The sequence below is a fragment of the Diadema antillarum genome, unplaced genomic scaffold (assembly GCF_040938485.1).
Source record: "Diadema antillarum isolate AM-2024a unplaced genomic scaffold, OU_Dant_1.0 scf00000033, whole genome shotgun sequence".
Taxonomy (NCBI): Eukaryota; Metazoa; Echinodermata; class Echinoidea; order Diadematoida; family Diadematidae; genus Diadema; species Diadema antillarum.
The window spans coordinates 2117678-2136417 of NW_027270922.1; the positions used below are offsets into that span (position 1 = coordinate 2117678).

Below are 18740 nucleotides of genomic sequence, written 5' to 3' on the forward strand. Positions count from 1 at the left end.
GATGGGGCAATTACTTGATTAGATTTTGGGTGAAATCGGCCGAGATCAAAGGTCAAAGGTCAAGGTCAAATCATGAAATTGTGTCCGTTTACGTGATAACTCAAGATTGGATTCAGCAAATTTCACCAAACTTTGTCAAAAGATGACATATGATGGGGCAATTACTTGATAAGTTTTTTAGTGAAATTGGCCAGAGGTCAAAGGTCAAAAGTCAAGGTCAAATGCTCAACATTTCACTATTTTCCCCATATCAATGCAATTCCTGAAGGTATTTTCTTGAAACTTAGTGTATACATGAATTACCAAATGAAGATTCTCCAGAGAGAGTTTCAGGTCATGAGGTCAAAGGTCAAAAGGTCAGAGGTCAGGTGAAATCGTTAAAATTTCACTTTTTTCTTCATATCTTGCAAATGGTTCAAGGTATCTTTATGGAACTTGGTACATATTGTACATGTACTGACTGGCAGGGATTATCGAGGGAATTTAGGGGTCATGGGTCAAAGTTCAAGGTCAACTCCTCAAAATTTCGCCATAGCGACATTTCTAGTTGTTTTTTTTTAACAATTATGTTTCTGTAAAATAAAGTAATTCTGTGACCAATGTGGTGTCTGTGGACAGACTGCCATCACACAACTATGGGAATGCTACTCTGTGAGCAATAGGAACAACATTTGGCGTAGCCATAGTACAGAAGACATGTCACTACACAGCTAGCTCAGTTTGGGGAATGGGTGTATTCATGATGCATGCTTATTCATTGCCAAAGAAAAAAAAATGAAACAACTCTCATCCTATCCAGCATAGAAAATAATAACATCTTGAACATATAATTACACGGAAATTCTGCAGCGGATGACAAGAACTACAAAAAGAATAGGCATTTTCCATTTCACCTGAAGAAAATCAGTGACGCAATACTTGTAAAACATAACTAAGTAATCAAATTTCAGATATGGGCTGACTTAATGATAATGATCTTCCTTAAATGTATTAGGGGCTGTGTAATTTTTTTTACAGTGTCTGTATAGGCATAGAGTGCCCATTGTCAAAATATGGAGTGTCATGTTTTGTCTGAACTGTCCCTTAAATGAGCGTAATTTCAAGAGGGACCATTAACCCTAAAAAGACTGGGCTATTTTGGTAGCTCCAAAGACTGGGGGGATCTCGGCCGTGGATCGCGCGATCGCCGCGAAAATTTACACAATGGTAGTGTGCGATGTAATCTACAAGATCGTATGTTTAAATTTTCCAAAATAGTCTTCTTTTATTTTATTTTGATTTATTATGCTAATTTATGCAAGAAATCAGACTCTTTGATCTAAATCAGTAAATAAAGCTCCAAAGTGCTCATTTTTGGTCTAATTATTCTTTGTGGCATTCTTAGCAAATGCACTTGAAAAAAAATTCGGTATCAAAATTAATTTCTTATTTATTTTATTGTTTCATGAATTTCTTATGTATTTCTTTGTTTTTTCGACCTTTTGTTTTTGTTGTTTTTTTAACAAAATTTGTGGCAGACACTTTTTGAAGCATAATACTCCTAAAACAAATTAATTTTAGCCATTGAGAGTAAAAATAAGCATATTTATATGAACCATGTGAAAAAATTCAATTTGCATTGACTTTGTACACAAAATCACATTTTTGAGCCATTTTCGGCCTCACATGCATGTACAAAATGTTATGTAACTTCAGAACCGTACCCCCGGGCGTCACAAATTTGGTGTCAAAATGTGCGGGAAACTTGAAAGAAAAAAGTCATAGAGCATCGCGGCGAGAGCATTGCGTGTTGGAGAGTAATCGCGCGAAATGTCGAGGGGGGGGGGGCCTTTTAGGCCCCCCCCAGTCTTTTTAGGGTTAAGGACGTGAAATTTCAACCCTGAAATCTCAAACATTTTGTGCACTAAGATGTCTGCCAAGGCAGAGTGGAAATGTGTGCCAAGTGGTCATATTTATTGCGTGCATTTCGTGGAGGAATAAAACGTATAATTGAGTGCTCTATGATGTACATACAGACGAGTGATGTACATACAGATGAGTCTCGAAATCACGAACGGTTGACGACTGCTGATTGATCTCGAAGGGTCATTCCTGATACTGTAAAAGCTGGTTTTTTTGTGTGTGTGTTGGTACAGATATTTTTGTCAAGGAGGTCTTGTACATTTTCACGAGATGTTGTTTTCGCGATTGACACTGAGACTATCGTAAGTGCAGTAATGCCTGTGTCCATTCACTCTGCCACTTTATGCGATTAAGATCGGGTGGCGATATTTTCGCGTATTATTAAATTCGTGGCCCAACAGTGATTCGCAAAATTGGTGAAAATTAAACCATCAGGAAAATAACAGCATTTACAGTGACTTAACTTGGAGCACCTAGAAGGTTGGTAGCAATATCAGCCTCTTTTCATTGAAGGGATCAATAACTTCACTCTGATTGCATAAGTTAATGAGACAATTGATCATGCATTTCTTAAAATTGAATTTGTGAGTTGGCTGATTTACAGACATGAATAATATGAATCAGGCAAATAAATACATGGTATTCCCCCCCCCACCACACACACACACATTGTACACACACACACACACACACACACACACACACACGCACGCACTAATGCAAGCACATGCACATACAATGTACACAAGGACAGCAGCAGGCCAGTCGATGATGTTAAGAGGGGCATGGTCGGAGTGGTTAAAGTGATACCATTTCAGGGATTGATGATTGTAGCAGAGGTTTGTTGCTGTGTATGAAACTTCCCTGTTATGAATTTATGTCCTCCGTGCTTAACATGTCCATAAAATCAAAATAAGCCTAAAAACTTCTGTTTACTTTTGAAAGCGATTTATGCTTCAAACATAAAAGGCAAAAACAAACAAATATGACTTTACAAAGTTCCACTTTCAGTCAGTTTATTGTAATTATAGATGGATATCATCAATTTGCTGATGAAACTGGCTGGAATTGAATGATAAAGTGATGTTGTGATCAGATGGTCCATATTGTTCTGTGACGTGAATGAACACTTGTGTGATTGCCATAGCTAGTGGAATTATCAGTCTGTATTTACTGGTGATGCCTGCTCACAGTGCTGGTGAGCCTCACACAAGATGGTGCAATCTAATTGGGAAATTAAATGCTGTAAGATAGATTGTAAATATGGATTAGTCTATTTAATTTGTAGATTCGTGTTGCAACATTTATTCCATTCATGGAGTCTGTAAATGTGCTTGTGAAATGTACGAGAGTGGTGAAAACTCTTTGCTCTTGTGCCTACGAGCTAAAGTTATTAACTGCTGTATACGCCATGTATTTAGCGAGCCTAACTTTTTTCACACACGGGAACAATTCTACGAGTGTTTGAATTTGCCATCGTGGAGAACAGCAATGGATGGAGAAATGTGTAAGTGCACATTGCATTCATGTCAAGATCAGAATTAGTATTTCATCTGTTTTAAAATTCGCAAATAGCATTTGACTTGCGAAAGTAGAAACCCTGCTAAATACATGATGTATACGGTGTTTGTCTTTGTATGATTTTTGATGAAGCTGAATTCACACGACATATTGTTGGACTTATCCCAAAGTGCAAAGTTAACAGCATTAATCTTGCAATATTTCCTACAATGCTATCTGTATTGTCCAAGTCACATGCTATTTCCAAACTAAAGTGTTGCTTGAAGGGACTGTCTTTTTGCAGAGCTGAAGTATCAGAAGTTAACATTGAGTAAAATGTATGCACTCTATTTACTAGGAACTAGGGAACTAACACCTGAAATATAAAAACACTGTCTGAGAATCAAACAAATAGCTTTGATGTGAATTGTGAGGTTGTCCTGTTTGTTGTAGTGAGACCTGTAGAATTTTTTGCAGAAGAGTGGATGGTAAGAAGGTTGAAGTACTTATGAGAAAGTGGTCAGATAATCAAATCAAAATCCTGTTCACAATACACCCCCCCCCCCCCCCCCCCCCCCCCCGCGATAATACAATAATAACCCTGCAGTATATCGAAATACATATTAAATCAATACTGTTGAGTGTCATGTGAATGTATTGTTTCCAAGAAAGCAAACTTTGGTGGGATAGCATTCTTTTTACGGCAGTTCTTATGTTCTATTTTCAAGGAATTCTTGGAACATGCCAAGTACATGTCCAGGAGATTAGTGTGTTACTTTCTGGATGACATACATTTTGTCTTCTTCTTAAATTCATACCGCCTCTTTTTCAGAGAGCTGGGAAATTTTGTTGTACATGTATAATTTAATACCTTATGTGAGATATTAAATGTGTGTTGATATGCAAAAATAGTGTTGTGTTGTTCATGTGTTAATTGTGATTTTTCCTTGTTTGTTTGTTTGTTTGTTTTTTTTTTTTCCTGGGGAGGCTATTCAGACTGAATAGTTGATCCCATGTGGAGTTTTTACAAGTGTGTCATTTTTGCAATTACAACTCTCCTTATTTTATTTGACATGGTCTTGAAAACAGGAACATGTAACTTGTAGCTTTTCAGCACATTCCAACATCCATGTAAATGGCATGGTAAATATATGAAGAGTTTGTTCGCAAAAACTGATAAGTCCATATTTGCCAAATGGAGATATTTGCAATTAAAGGTCAAGAAAAATAAAGAGAATAATAAGAAATTTTTTGCTTCTTTTGACCATAACTTCAAAAATGTACCTTTATATGTAGTGACAAATGTATCATTTAAAAGGTATTATTTTGTACTTTATGACAGAGACCGTACTTCAAAATCTTCAAAAATGGACTTATCAGTTTTTGCAAACAAACTCTTCATATGTTCCCTCTATGAATGGATAACTACACCTTGCATTACACAATGCATGTATGCATCAAAATTCATAATGACACGAATACATATGCACTTGACTGCTGAAATAAAACAAGAGAGCAACATGTCATTCAAAGATGCTATTCCTCATGAGCTTTATTTATTTCCAAGCAGAAGACAAGTGACTGTCGAATCACCGTTTTAAGAATTATCTCATTAACCTACCATAGTGAGAGATAGAGATAGAGATAGAAATATATATAGAGAGAATATGCACTGGATTTTAAAAATGATGTTTAAATGAGCCATGAATGCGTGCAAATATCGTTAGTGAAGATATGCACTGATGCTTACTGTCAATATGTGATTGTGTGAATTAAACATTCCAGTCGGGCATTCTACACACAGATTTTGTGAGAGAACATGGTCCTTACACTTCTTTTCCATGTGTGTTTAAAAGAATAGAAGGGTTACAGAAGAAAGACAACAAGAAATGATGCATACGCAGAATCTCCAGATATACAACATAAAAGCAACAGAGCAAATTATACATAAATTGGATATATGCACCATAAACAGATTCTACTATTGCAGCGTCTCTCATAGATTTGCCTCAAGTTCTGGTCATCAAAATGTTTCCAATTTGTCATATTGCAAACTCGAAAATACACTCAGTTCTCCAAATTCTATGTGCAAAGAAGTCCTAGTATTGCAGTTTGAAGTTACTTATCAAAACATTCCTTCAGTGAATGACATAGTGAGGCAGTTTAGGGTAGAGTTATCTTTGGTCGCGTTGACAATACTGCTTTTCAACCAACTGCAAATCTTTCTGACATTGCAATGGATATTTAAAATTGATCAGCAGTATTCAGCTGGGTAGGCGCAAGTCGCAGTATATTTACCACTGATAATAGTCCTGGTATATCTTATCAGACTTGCGTGCCAGTCGAGTACTAGCTGCATTCAAATGTACAAAATAGCGGGATGAAGATTGCACTAATAATCTCCGATTGATAAATCTATTGTTCTTGTGCCCGACAGTGGTGTGATGGGCACGCTGTTGTGATATGCACTTTGAATGATGGGCTATCTCGTTAGTGAGAGGGCATAAAAGCTTTCTGCTACCAAACTGGCAACAAGCTACTTCATATGGAGTATTATGTGATTCCAGACTGCCTAACATTCAAACTACATATCTAAACGTACAGAAACCAGATACTACGTAACACAAACTGTGATAAGTTCCTGGAATGTTTTTTTTTTTTTTTTTTAATTTGTCTATCTTCTTGTTTGTTTGTTTGTTTTTTTTCTGTATGCTAGATCCTACCAGAGAACAAACAAGGATTTTATATTCCTTTAAACTTGTAATGTATAAAACTATTCCATTAACAAGATGATACAACTACTATATAAGTGCCGAAAAATTAGAACAACAATCTTTTCAAATCCATGATAAGGACTCCAAAAATACTACTACCATACAAATATGAAACTGACCAAGGTATTACAATCACTTCTTCACAGGCTCAGCTTCATTGGCTCAGCGCTTCCTTGAACAATATAACTGTCCAGGAAGGATATACCTGGTGTATGTCCAAAATTGACTATCACTATCCACTACATGAAATGTATGTGTACGCAAAGAATTTAATTAAGCAGACATAAGCAAACTGGCACAAACAATTGTGTAATCGATAGTGACTTTCATTCACAATCTACTGGAATGTTCTCATTATTTTTGTGCAATGCATCTCCCATTCAACCAAGAATTTACGTCCACACTAACACTCATCTTGAGCTCTTCTTACAAATATATAGATCAGATTTAGAGTATTAGATTCTTTTCTCAAAATATAATTATATGTTCTTTCTGGGCTCCACATTGCCAGGGAGGAAAGGATAGATGTCATAAGGCCACTCATGCTGGAGGGAAAGACATCTTAATCCTCGCTGGACTTCATGATGGCTTCAAAGGAGAAGGGGGTGAAGGCGTACCCCTCGCCGTGGAAGAACTTGCTCTGGAACTCCACCCTGAGTTTTTGAGAGAAGGAACAAAAGAAACAGAGATACATTCAGACACACAAAAACATCGCAGGAGAGATGGAAAATCACATTGAACAGATTGATAAAGAGACCTTCAGAGGGGGGCTCACTGGTTAAAGCAGGTTCAGTCATTCTCTTGAAAAATTGAACAGTCTTAATGATGTGTTTTGGGTGTTAACGAGGGTGCATATCACAAGTTCGACACCCACGAATCATACAGCCCACGAGTTACACAGCCCACAAGTCATACAACCAATGAGTTCAACACTAAGCAAACAAGGCCCACAAGACCGACACACTAAGCCCTGTGTTGTAATGTTACACTCGTGGGCTATTTTACCTAGTGTTGAACTCATGGGCCTTATTTGCCTAATGTCCAACGCATGGGCTGTATGACTCGTGGACCTTCTTTCAATGTCAAACTTGTGGGCTGTATGACTTGTGGGTGTCAGTCTTGTGGGATTACCCCATATGCGACAGGGAGTTTGCGATGGGCCCTACGGTACCCCCACAGAGTCTAGACAGTCTAAAAAGTATAATATTTCAGTTATTGAAAGCTCTCCATATCTCACATACATGGAAATTCCATAAATATCATATCAGCCAACGATTTAGCAAATTCAACCCTTCCCCCTCCCCCCAACATTCTACAAAACAACTGTTTGATAAAATGAATGTGCCTCTTTACATTTAATTTCATGTCAGGAAAATGGGAATGTGTATGTAAAGGTGATAACATCACCACCAACTGTAATTGCTCGCTAGTTGAACGATGTGATCAATATCAATAATTTGTGAAAACTTAGAAATCAAAAGTTCTCTCGAGCCCAATTCTAAAATGGAATTTTGACTATTCTGTGCATTTCATTGAACTCTACCCCTTGAAGTCAACTTCAATATGGAGTTACACTGCACTCTATGCCTTGACAATGGAAGATTTATGCACAAATTGGCAAAGCACCATTTTTAAACATTATAAACTGAGTCGATGATCAGATGAAGCAAAATAAAATCTTTCTAGTGACACGTCTCTTGTAATATAACAAGGCATAATCTTGAAGTTATGATAAAAAATATCCCATGTTTTCTGATTATTTCCTTCTTTTTTATCTAAAGAAGCTTTACCCGTAAATACCTCAACAAACAAGAACAGAATTTACTCATTTAGCCAGCAAGATTTTCGATTACAGAGAGTTTTAGTTGTGTGAGTGGACCAAACACAAATAATTGTAGCACACGTTGGCAAGACGGCCAAGCGTTGGGGGTAACTGGAAAGCGCCCTCACCAGTGCAGTCGCAGCGTGTGGAGGAAGGCTGAGAGGCCCTCCATAAAGAGCAGGATGCTGACGGTCAGTATGGCCCAGACCGCAAAGATGGCCCAGGTGGCGAACGCGCCCAAGTAGCCACTCATTCTCAGTCCAATGGCAAGCATCATGTTCCACAGCACTTCTGACAGCTCTGTGTAGCGGTAGGGAACCAACAAGTCCCAACATTAGAGCTTTAGCAGTTTATCATATACTCAGCCACATTTTGAGAACACACATGCAGTAATCTCCTTCTGAAATAGGCTCTTGCAAGCTACAAAAGTACAACGTGAAACACTCAGAGTGCAATCAACTGCCAGCTAAAATTCCGATACAAGCTTAGCTGTCAAATTCCATTGCAGAGTTAGTCTGTTTGACACTTATATGCCCTCAAATAGGCCTAGTTTATCATGTTTTCAAATGCGTTGAATACCCAGGATGAATCACATCTACCTTGAACAAAGCCCATACATTTCTTTGTCACCGTCCACAAACAAAAACTTTCTGTTTTTGCAACTTTTTCATTTTTTTCCCCCCTAAACACTTACATATTTCAGGCATAAAGAACCCACAAAAAAAGCATAACAACAATGAAAAAATGCCAAAAAAGAAATAATGGTCATTTGGACCTCGCCAAGACAGAAAATACCAGAAATTCATGTCTAGCCTTTTCCCAGTCTTATTATTCAAGTTCAAACCTTAGTCTTTACCTGTCTTGAAAAAAGCTAAGGAAACAGAGTCATAGGTTCTGCTGCATCCACAAAAACACTCATACTTTCTCCAATATATCAATATATGATCTAAAAATCTTACCAGCATGGGCCAAGCTGAGAGCCCAGAGTCGTAGGTATGAGGCAGTGTGGGAGATGCATCCTAGACAGTACTCTATGGTGTGGATGGCCTGGTAGACAAAGATTTCTCCAAACTCAAACTGGATGAAGAGAAAGGAGAGAATGATTAACAGACAGATGGAGGGACATGGACAAAATAGAGAATGGGGAAAAATAGATAAATAGATAGGTACATAGATATCATAGACACATAGATGGATAGATAGATATTATAGATAGATAGATAGATAGATAGATAGATAGATAGATAGATAGATAGATAGATAGATAGATAGACGGATAGATAAATAAATAGATAGATAGATAGATGGATAGATAAATAGATAGATAGATAGATAGATGGATAGATGAATAGATAGATAGATAGATAGATGGATAGATAAATAGATAGATATTATAGATAGATAAACAGATAAACACATAGATAAAGAAATGTAATCAGGTTATCAAAGAATAAGGATATTGTTTTTGTTTCTAAGGAAAACATTTCCTCAAATGAAATCAGATGAACTCGTCCACTACCGACTGTGTTGGCATGGTATACGCACTGTTGCTTTACATTATTACAACTTATCGAATAGGTATAGGAACCCTCACAAATTTAATCACTACTTGCATCCTTACTCCACTTTCACCCATGTCATGTTGCAGTATGGTTGAGGATTAACATTAAAGGGATCGTACAGTTTTGGTTGAGACCTAATTTCAGGTTTCTAACATTTTTTTGTGTGAAATAATGAGAAAACTCTTGTGAAATATGAAAGAGCATGTTATTCCATGAGGAATTCAACATTTATTTGATGAAAATTGGTTTTGAAATGGCTGAGATATCTCAAAAGAGCGATTCTAATAAAGTGTGGGACCCACACTTTATTACGATCGCTTTGTTAAACTTTGTTTTTGGATGTTTCAGTCATTCCAAACCCGATTTTCATCAAATAAACTTTGAATTCCTCTTAAAATGGTATGCTCTGTACTATATCATAAGTGTTTTCTTGGTATCTCCCAAAAAGTTAAAAGCCCAATTCTCATCTCCACCAATACTGTACCTTCCCTTTAACATCTAGGTAAGACAAGAAAATACATATTTGCATTATCCTCTGAAGTCTGAGTGATATGAGAGAATGAGAAATCTAATCCACTTCTCCCTCAGTTAAAGGAGACCTCTGGATGATTTTCAGATTTTTACATGTGAACAACTATAAATTAGTAATACTGAGGACAGAGTTTCAGAATTTGTCATAATTGGGATGAAGAATAAGAATATTTTCAAAATTTAGAACAAATTGCAATGAACAAGGATGATGACATGGCAGAGTCACCATAAGAATGCATGAGTTGGGGCTCAAGGAAGGAGAACAAAAGATGAAGGCATGCATAGATTAATACACAGGTGAACTCGCAAGCAAGCAGTATTGTAATGGAATTACACTGCTGCATTTCTGAAATATGTGAACCTCCTATGTCATCATCCTTGTTCAGTGTAATTTGTTTAGGGTTTTCAAATTATTGTTTCTCTGCTCAAGAACCACAATACATTCCACAAATCTATACATGGAGTTGTCGATTTATGTACTACATGATGTGAAATTATGAAAATTGTCTGGAATGTCCCTTTAAATCAGCTCTCAGTGTGAAGTCAGATTGCAATGCATACCTCTTCTTCCTCCTGTGCCGGCTTCAGGCCGCTGGTCTCGGACTCCAGCTCATCGTGGTGGAGCACCTCGGCCGTTTCTTCTGTCTGACCCGACAGCACGCGGACATCACGATACATGACAGCCTGCCAGGTTGGCGTGGCAAAGAGGAGAAAGAGAACGAACAATTACATCACCAGGGGCCCGTTTTATCAAAAGATAAAATTGATTTTAAATTTCCTTGTACACAGGCTGCCATAGACTTACAGTTGAAATCAACTATATAATCAATTTTAACTCTTCATAAAACAGGGCCCAGATACAGTCAGGGCAGCAACGTAAATACCTGTGATATGTAAGCATTGCCATTGTTATTTTGCTTCTCTTGATCTCATCATGCTAACTTTCCAATGAAAAAGCACGGGCCATTTAACTCAGATTATCATGCACAGCAAATTCTAAGCAAGAGTGTGGAATAGAATGATAAGTTAAAATCCAAAATGCAGTGACATCATATCTTGAAAGGTAATCTCGTTTCACAATTTCCTTTGATCAGATCAATATAAAGAAAGCACTGACAGTTACAACACATAAATGTATTCCATTTGAATGCTGGCCACTTTCCTTTGATCAAGATCACCACCACTGACATTCATGCAGTGTATATGCATTTTCGTGATCACAATTTGCATTTGCGTGCTTGCAATACACTCTGTAGAATTGCCCTGTGAGTGCATGGAGCCAGGTGCTGGGCTTGCCAATCATGGGGTTCAGCGCTCCTTGCTAACATACACTATTAGCCAAGGAGCAGCCAAGGAGTACAGACTTGCAGTATACCCTGGACTATTGATCTTTGAGCGCACGGAGCACACATATGTTGGGCAAAGTCTGCCATCACTAAGAAGGGCACTTCTACGCATGTCTTCTTGTGATCGCACAAATTCTTGGTAAGTATACCGTATACGTTGTTATTTTCGTGTACAGATATTTTCATGCATGAGGTCATGCAGACATTTTCACGAGATGTTGTTTTCGCAAACTGACGCCGACGCTAACATAAATGCGCTTTTACCCTAGCAAATGAAGACATTTTCTTGTGTTGTTAAATTCGTGATCCAACTGAGATTCACGAAATTTGTGAAAAATTAGACCCTCGCAAAAATAACAGCCAGATACAGTATAACCTCTTCTTTGAAGAGTCCTCCCTCACCTTCTGCACCTTCTTATTGTGTTGAAACCGGAGGATGAAAGGTTTGATCATCAGCATCCAAGGTATACAGGCGAAGGCCAGCAGGATCAGGAACTGTTGGAGTTGGACCTGATCAGAGACAAGCAAGACAGAGGTGAAGGACTTGTTCAAGCTTCATCAATAAGTCTTTTCAGATTGACAAAAGAACCTGTTACCTCCGCCTAGGAGATTGTTTTTGCTGCCGATTGTTTGTTTGTCTTTTGCAAAAGTTGCCAAATGTATTTGGACGAAACTTAACGGAAACATTGATAATGACATAAGGAACAAGTAATCAAATTTTGGTAGTGATCTGCATACCTGTATGGCTTCAGAATACTTAACTATTAATCAATACTAATTTAATTTTGGTTTCTTTTTTACTGCTTTCATGCAAGCAAATATTCTCTTCCCAGAGTGACTTTAAAAAGGTTGCCAACTCTGAACATGTAAATCAATGTCCTGAACTGATTATTTTACTTGATGAGGAAAAAAACAACTAACGAACAAACTGCCAAAAAACATTATTAAAACATGTTAATAGTAGGTAGCTCCGCTTCACTCTCACAGCGAAAAAGAAAAGGAAAGATGTGAGGACATAACTCTCCTCACCTGGCCATGGAACATGACAGGGTCCGGCTTCCCCAGCAGGCCCATGTTGATGAGAGTGAGGATGAGACTGGGGGCATCGTGCATGTTCCACACGTCAAACATGAGCCACTTGACAAAGATGAGCACCACCAGGTAGCCAAAGATGCTCAACATGAAGATCATCTGGGGCAGGAATTCACACCAAATGTTGACACTCTTCTTGAAGTACCTGAAAGGTCAGGGGATAAATAAGACCAAAAAAAAAAAAATATTACTTCCCGGAGAACTGAACTATGTGACCACCACAGTTCAAGACTAACAAAAAGTAGACCAACATAAATTTCCACTTTTCACATAATATAAAAGAGTAAGCTCTAAGCACTGAAATGATACAAAACTTGTTAAAACTGGACAATCCCAACCCACCGAAAAAGTGACTGAAATAAGAGTCATGAGGTGCAGTTTCATAGAAAAGGGAGAAATGAGGATTTGAAGACTAGAGCCAGTCAGGCATACTGTGCAGAAGTATCAATGAAAATATATCCTATATCCCTGTGAAAGCAAAGTCTGTCTGAAGAAATATGGTAGAAAAACTACAAATATCTTGATTTCAGTTTTGTTTTGAGCTATCAAGTTTCAGCAGTAGGTAGACTTTCCCAGGTAAAGACAAATTTTAAAAATCTGAGTTGGTCTATCCACATGACAAAAATGGTCCAATACAAGGAATCCTAATCTGTGACTTTTGTGGGTTTTGAGCTGGGGACCGGCGGTCACATACACAAATTTTAAGTCTCTTTTAAGTTCTTTGTCTCTCTTTTTTGGGGTTGTTGTTGTTGAAAGAGTGACTCTGTGTGTGTGTGTGTGTTTGTTTGTGTGTGTGTGCATGCAGGGGGGGGGGGGGAGATGGAGGAAGGGAGGAATGACCGTAGGGGAAGGGACAAGAGCCCCTTGATGTGGATGTCAAAAGCAGGCTGCATGGGGTAGCTGGGATAGCAGGGTCACACTACTTGATAGAATAGCACTGAGACGATTCTTCTTGGTTCGTAATTGAAGTTGTTGCTTTGTGGATACAGAGGAACTTGTAGGACTTTGCCACAATAAATCCACAATAAGTCCAAACAAGCATCACAAACCAAACTGATGTGTCCATTCCTTCCATTCACATCACTTTGGTGTTAGTGATGAGCTCACCTGTGATTGAAGAGGCTGAGGGTGACACCAAAGGTCATCTGACTGATGCCCAAGATGACAGAGAGCTTCATCTTGAAGGAGTTGAGGAAGTTGATCTTGTTGGATGCCAGCTGCCAGATCTGGGAGGTTGTGGGTAGAAAAGAGAATGACATTCACTTATAAGAAATACGAGTTCAGGCATATTGAGGTACAAAAATCCATTATTCAAACTCGGGAGTGAACATGGGGCTTTGTCCAAATTGAACACGATAAAACAAAAAAAGCAGATTATACATAATCCATACATATACATTTTGGCCTGATGCAGCTCACACTACCGATGTTCGAAGTTGTAAATCCACCAAACTAGTAACCTGTTTTGATGAAAGTATGAAACTACCAAGACAACAAACCTTAATTATAATCTGTAGTATAAATACACCAAGGATATTCCATGATTCATAACTTATTCCATGCTCACAGCACACATAAATGTGAGAGTATTTGCAAAACTGTTGCCATATTTGAAGGCAAATATTTGGCTCTCACTATGAAGGATCTGCTTGGTAACATATATTCAATGTGTGACTGAAATTTGACTGCATATACAATGAAGCACTTACTGGATCAACTCCAAAGGGGTATGGGTCTGTGTTATTACCCCAAGCATACTTTGGGTCCAAAACCAGGGAGGTCTCTTGGTCCAACAAGCTATCCCTGGAGGAAAGACATGAGAAATATACAAATACACATGTCGAGAGTTACAAAAGCAGAGGTAGAAAGATGAAATTTTTGTCTACAGGGAAAAACTGCTGGATCCAAAAGAGTTAAGAAATATCAGTCATCAAAGCACATCAAAAATCTTACATGTTCGATTTTCTCGCAACGTCCCACAGACTCGGCTACATGTACATTCCAGAGATGTCACACAGATGTCTCCATGACGAGGGAGACTAAAATCGCTTCCATGTTGCCAATATGTTGCCATCTAGCCAATTGAGGTGCCCACTTTCGACACAAACATGAGTCCGGGTATCATAACCTTCCTCCACCTACCTCGCCCATCTTCTTTATTTTCAATCCAATTACTATGGAAAGTACTACGCAGTTATAATGAGGGGGGGGGGGGGGGGGGGGACTCATCTTGGGAAAAAGCTCATATTGGTTCTGCATGTGAGTGACAAGACTTACGGGTAATTCATTCCAGAGACATTCCAGGAGGTGCCAAAAATGTTGAAGGACTTGGAGAAACAGTCGTTGTAGATGACACCCGTGTAGAGGGAGAACAGCCCCATCAGCATGATCAGGTAGCGACCGCTGTACACCATTCCAAACATCTGGGGGGAGGGGTGGAATCATAGTGTTATATTAAAGTAGGAACAATAATCAAGACTGCCTTTCTGATGAGGCAATGGTAGGAAATGAATGCATAGATGCATCTACCCACTTAATGAGGTAACATGTTGTGGGTAAGAAAAAAAAAAAGACATAACGCTGTACATCCCAACAGTTCATGCCCCTTAGTTTGGTTCTAAAATTACAATATGACACTGAAAGATATTCTCAATTACTGACCTATATTTCTTGCGAGCAAACGTGGTGATGAAATAGTGAGTAGCTGTATGACATTTCACTTAAATCAATTTGGTTTCTTTCTCAGACACTGAAAATTACACATAATCCAGACTCTCTTTTAAAAATATTCTTGCAGGGCTCCAAGAAAAAAAAGAAAAAAGGATGTGAATCTCTGCCAACTCAAGTTGTCTACAGTGTACATAGCAAAATATCTCCTGCAATCTCACTTGAATAATCCAACACCCAGTCACTTTTGAAAGACTATCCAAGGGATCTTTACGGTTTACACAAAGTGACATTGTCAGCACTTCCCTTTAACAATGGATGATTGACTACATCCTAGGTTGAAGTAAGATCTAGATGTAGTCTTATTCACAGACCTCGTGATTAGCCAGAGTGGCGTGCAGTTGCTTCTCCCGGACCACCAGCCAGAAGCCGAAGAGAAACATGATGAAACCGTGGCCGAAGTCACCAAACATGATCGAGAACAGGAACGGGTAGGTGATGATGGTGAAGGGGGCTGTGTGAGTAAGGTATATAAGAATATTTAGTCCGACAGATATTAAATGCGACATACTTTTTGTCAGTTTTCACCCCCCATAGTTGGAATCTTATACATTTGAATAGTGCTTTCCATTGTAAACACACACACACACACACACATATATATATATATATTTTTTTCTCTTCTTCTTCTTCTTCTTCTTCTTCTTCTTCTTCTTCTTCTTTTTTTTTCTCTTCTTCTTCTTCTTCTTCTTCTTCTTCTTCTTCTTCTTCTTCTTTCTTTTCACAGCACAAAGAGACAAGCACCATTGGAAATGCATTACCTATACTCAAACCATATGGCAATCAGGACGCCTGGATGCAAACACATTATGTTGTCAGACTGAGAGACACGTTTAACATACTTTTCAATAAGTTTGCTACTAGTACTGCACTACACACACACTACCATCATCAGCAAGACAATACATGCATAAGACCTCTACGTTCAATGAAAATAATATCATTTTTGACCAACATATGTTGAATTGTGACAGTAACTCGAGAAATAAATACAAAGACAGTAACAGAAATAATATAAAAACAGTAAAAAAATTTTGGTACATATTGGCTCTATCACTTTGGAAAAATGGAATTATATAAATATCTTCTTCAAGCTGAGAAAAGAAGACAAGAAATTCTTTGTCAGCACTAGGGACTGATATGCACAACCTTTGTAATGCCATAATCCAAACCGTTTTCTTTCTAAAACTTCTCTTCATCACTAAATTTCTAGAAGTCATTGCTCAAGCATTAGTAAAATAAATGACAGAGAAAAGGATTTTCAGAATGAACTCTGGAAGTTTAATCTGGTCCTGCTTGATAAGAGAAAAGAAAAGGAAAAACACAAAACTTCATTCAATATTCTTCACTACAACATCTGTTGATGCAGTACTCTTTCTACCAAAGCCATTTTTCTGGGCGGCACAACACAAACACACATGAATTTAGGCCATGAATACTGGCACTCTTGTCTACATTTTGGGGAACCTGGTATACCAGGTTCCCGTAAGAACGGGTTAAGAAGAGCGAATTGAGGCACACAAGTACTTACATGGGTTGACCTCCCTGTACTGAGTGACACCATAGGCATCCACCAGATTCTGGTAGCCGACGGTAAATTTGTTGGTCTTGTGGTAGGTGGGCGGTGTCTCTTGGGTGTCCATACGATTCAGGATGGATGGGACAGTGGACCCACTACGCTCCTGGATAAAAATGGAAAAAGAAGGATAAAAATTACACTTCAACACAATGACAAAGTTTATATTGTGTCGCCTGGAACTGGTACACAGCAGAAGAGAGGATACACAGTAGGTTTTTTTTTCTCCCTGTATCTTCCACTTATTTATTATTTAATACAAAAATATTTGTAAGATGTATTTTGTTAGGTGCCTATAAAAGTTACTACTGATGTAGAGTATTTTGAAGTTCTCTGAACTCAAACAGCTTTCATCTGTAGTGTTGTATACATGACTTGTACTCTTTCCTTTTCCAAGGTAATACCCAGTAGTGGGTTTTGAACTGCAAAATGTTTAAAGATGAATGCAATGAGATTTTGACTTATGCTGAATTTACTTCAATTGACTGTTTTTTGCAAAGATGTTTCACAAGGTAGTGATGGTATACTATCAATATTTTTTTTTTACACGCATAACTGGGTAAACTGAACTTTGAAATGCAGAGCTGGGTCAGGGATACTGGGAAATACATTCCGTCTATAAAGAACAGTTCTTTTGTGAAATTTATCCAACTGGTGAACTGCAAAGAGGGACAGTCTGCATGGTATATTTTTCAGTGTTTTTGTGTTTGTGAAGCCATGCGAGTTGACTGATATTTGCAAAGTTGGCAACTTGCAAATACAGTTCGACCTCGATTATCCGGCCTCCTTTTATCCGGAATCCTTTTATCCGGAAATCTCTATTATCCGGACATGTTCACGCAGTTAAGGACTTTTTTAAAATATCACTGAAGGTGATTAATACCCCCGCCCCGTGACTACAGTCTTACCCAAGGAATGTATGTCTTGCACATCTTCCCACCAAGACCAATGTGTGTGCCACATTTCATGAGCTTCAGTCGAATACAGAGGAAGTAGTTCAATCCGCAAGATCTTTCCTTGATCTTCTGCCATTTATATGTCGTTACCATGGCAACGCAGCTTCCGACACGTCTGAAAAATATGTCTTCCACATCTTCCCACCAAGATCAAGGTGTGTGCCACATTTCATAAGCTTTGGTCAAAAAACTGAGGAAGTAGTTAAATCCGCAAGATCTTTCCTTGATCTTCTGCCATTAGTATGCCGTTACCATGGCAACGTACTTTCGGGTACTGTCAAAAAATGCGTCTTGCACATCTACAACCAAAGGCACACATCTGTACCAAGTTTCATGGAAATTGGGCAAAAACTGAGGAAGTAGTTTGCAACACAAAATTTTCCATCATTTTGGCTCATAATATGTGAGCTGTTACCATGGCAACATACTTTTTGTCACTGTCAAGAAATGTGTCATGCTGACCTATATCCTAAGACAAACATTCAATATGAATTCCATGAGAATTGGAAGAACACTGATGAAGCAGTTTTGCCATGAAGCATTTTGCCCTATATTTTACCAATAACATGCCGTTACCATGGCAACGCACTTTTTGCCACTGCGGAAATATGTGTCTTGCACATTAACATATTCAGATGAACATCTGTACCTAATTTCATAAAAATTGATCAAAAACTGTGGGAGGAGTTCGCGACGCAAGATTTGTACCCATTTTTGCCCATAATATGCCGTTACCATGGCAACGTACTTTTGGGTACTGTCAAAAAATACGTCTTGCACATCTACAACCCAAGGCACACATCTGTGCCAAGTTTTATGGGAATCGGTTGAAAACTGAGGACGTAGTTCGCGACGCAAGATTTGCAACGGACCGACCGCCCGACCGCCCGACCTTCCGCTGATTCCTATATACCCCCTTCAAAGGTATAAAAATCTTTTTTAATGAGGTAAA

At 38.4% G+C, this 18740-nt stretch overlaps 1 protein-coding gene across 1 annotated transcript in view; it reads right to left on the reverse strand.

Annotated features, from left to right (window-relative positions):
- Nucleotides 1–6669: 6669 nt before the first annotated feature.
- Nucleotides 6670–18740, reverse strand: part of LOC139743313 (V-type proton ATPase 116 kDa subunit a 1-like) — a 37362-nt gene continuing 25291 nt past the window's right edge. Inside the window, exons 11-21 of the mRNA XM_071653807.1 lie at nt 16788–16938; nt 15571–15710; nt 14807–14952; nt 14239–14332; nt 13637–13755; nt 12467–12674; nt 11840–11947; nt 10653–10775; nt 8958–9075; nt 8127–8298; nt 6670–6829 (exon numbers count right to left, since the gene is read on the reverse strand). Coding sequence (XP_071509908.1) covers nt 6739–6829; nt 8127–8298; nt 8958–9075; nt 10653–10775; nt 11840–11947; nt 12467–12674; nt 13637–13755; nt 14239–14332; nt 14807–14952; nt 15571–15710; nt 16788–16938 — 1470 coding nt within the window. The 3' untranslated portion in view covers nt 6670–6738. The remainder of the gene's footprint in view (nt 6830–8126; nt 8299–8957; nt 9076–10652; nt 10776–11839; nt 11948–12466; nt 12675–13636; nt 13756–14238; nt 14333–14806; nt 14953–15570; nt 15711–16787; nt 16939–18740) is intronic.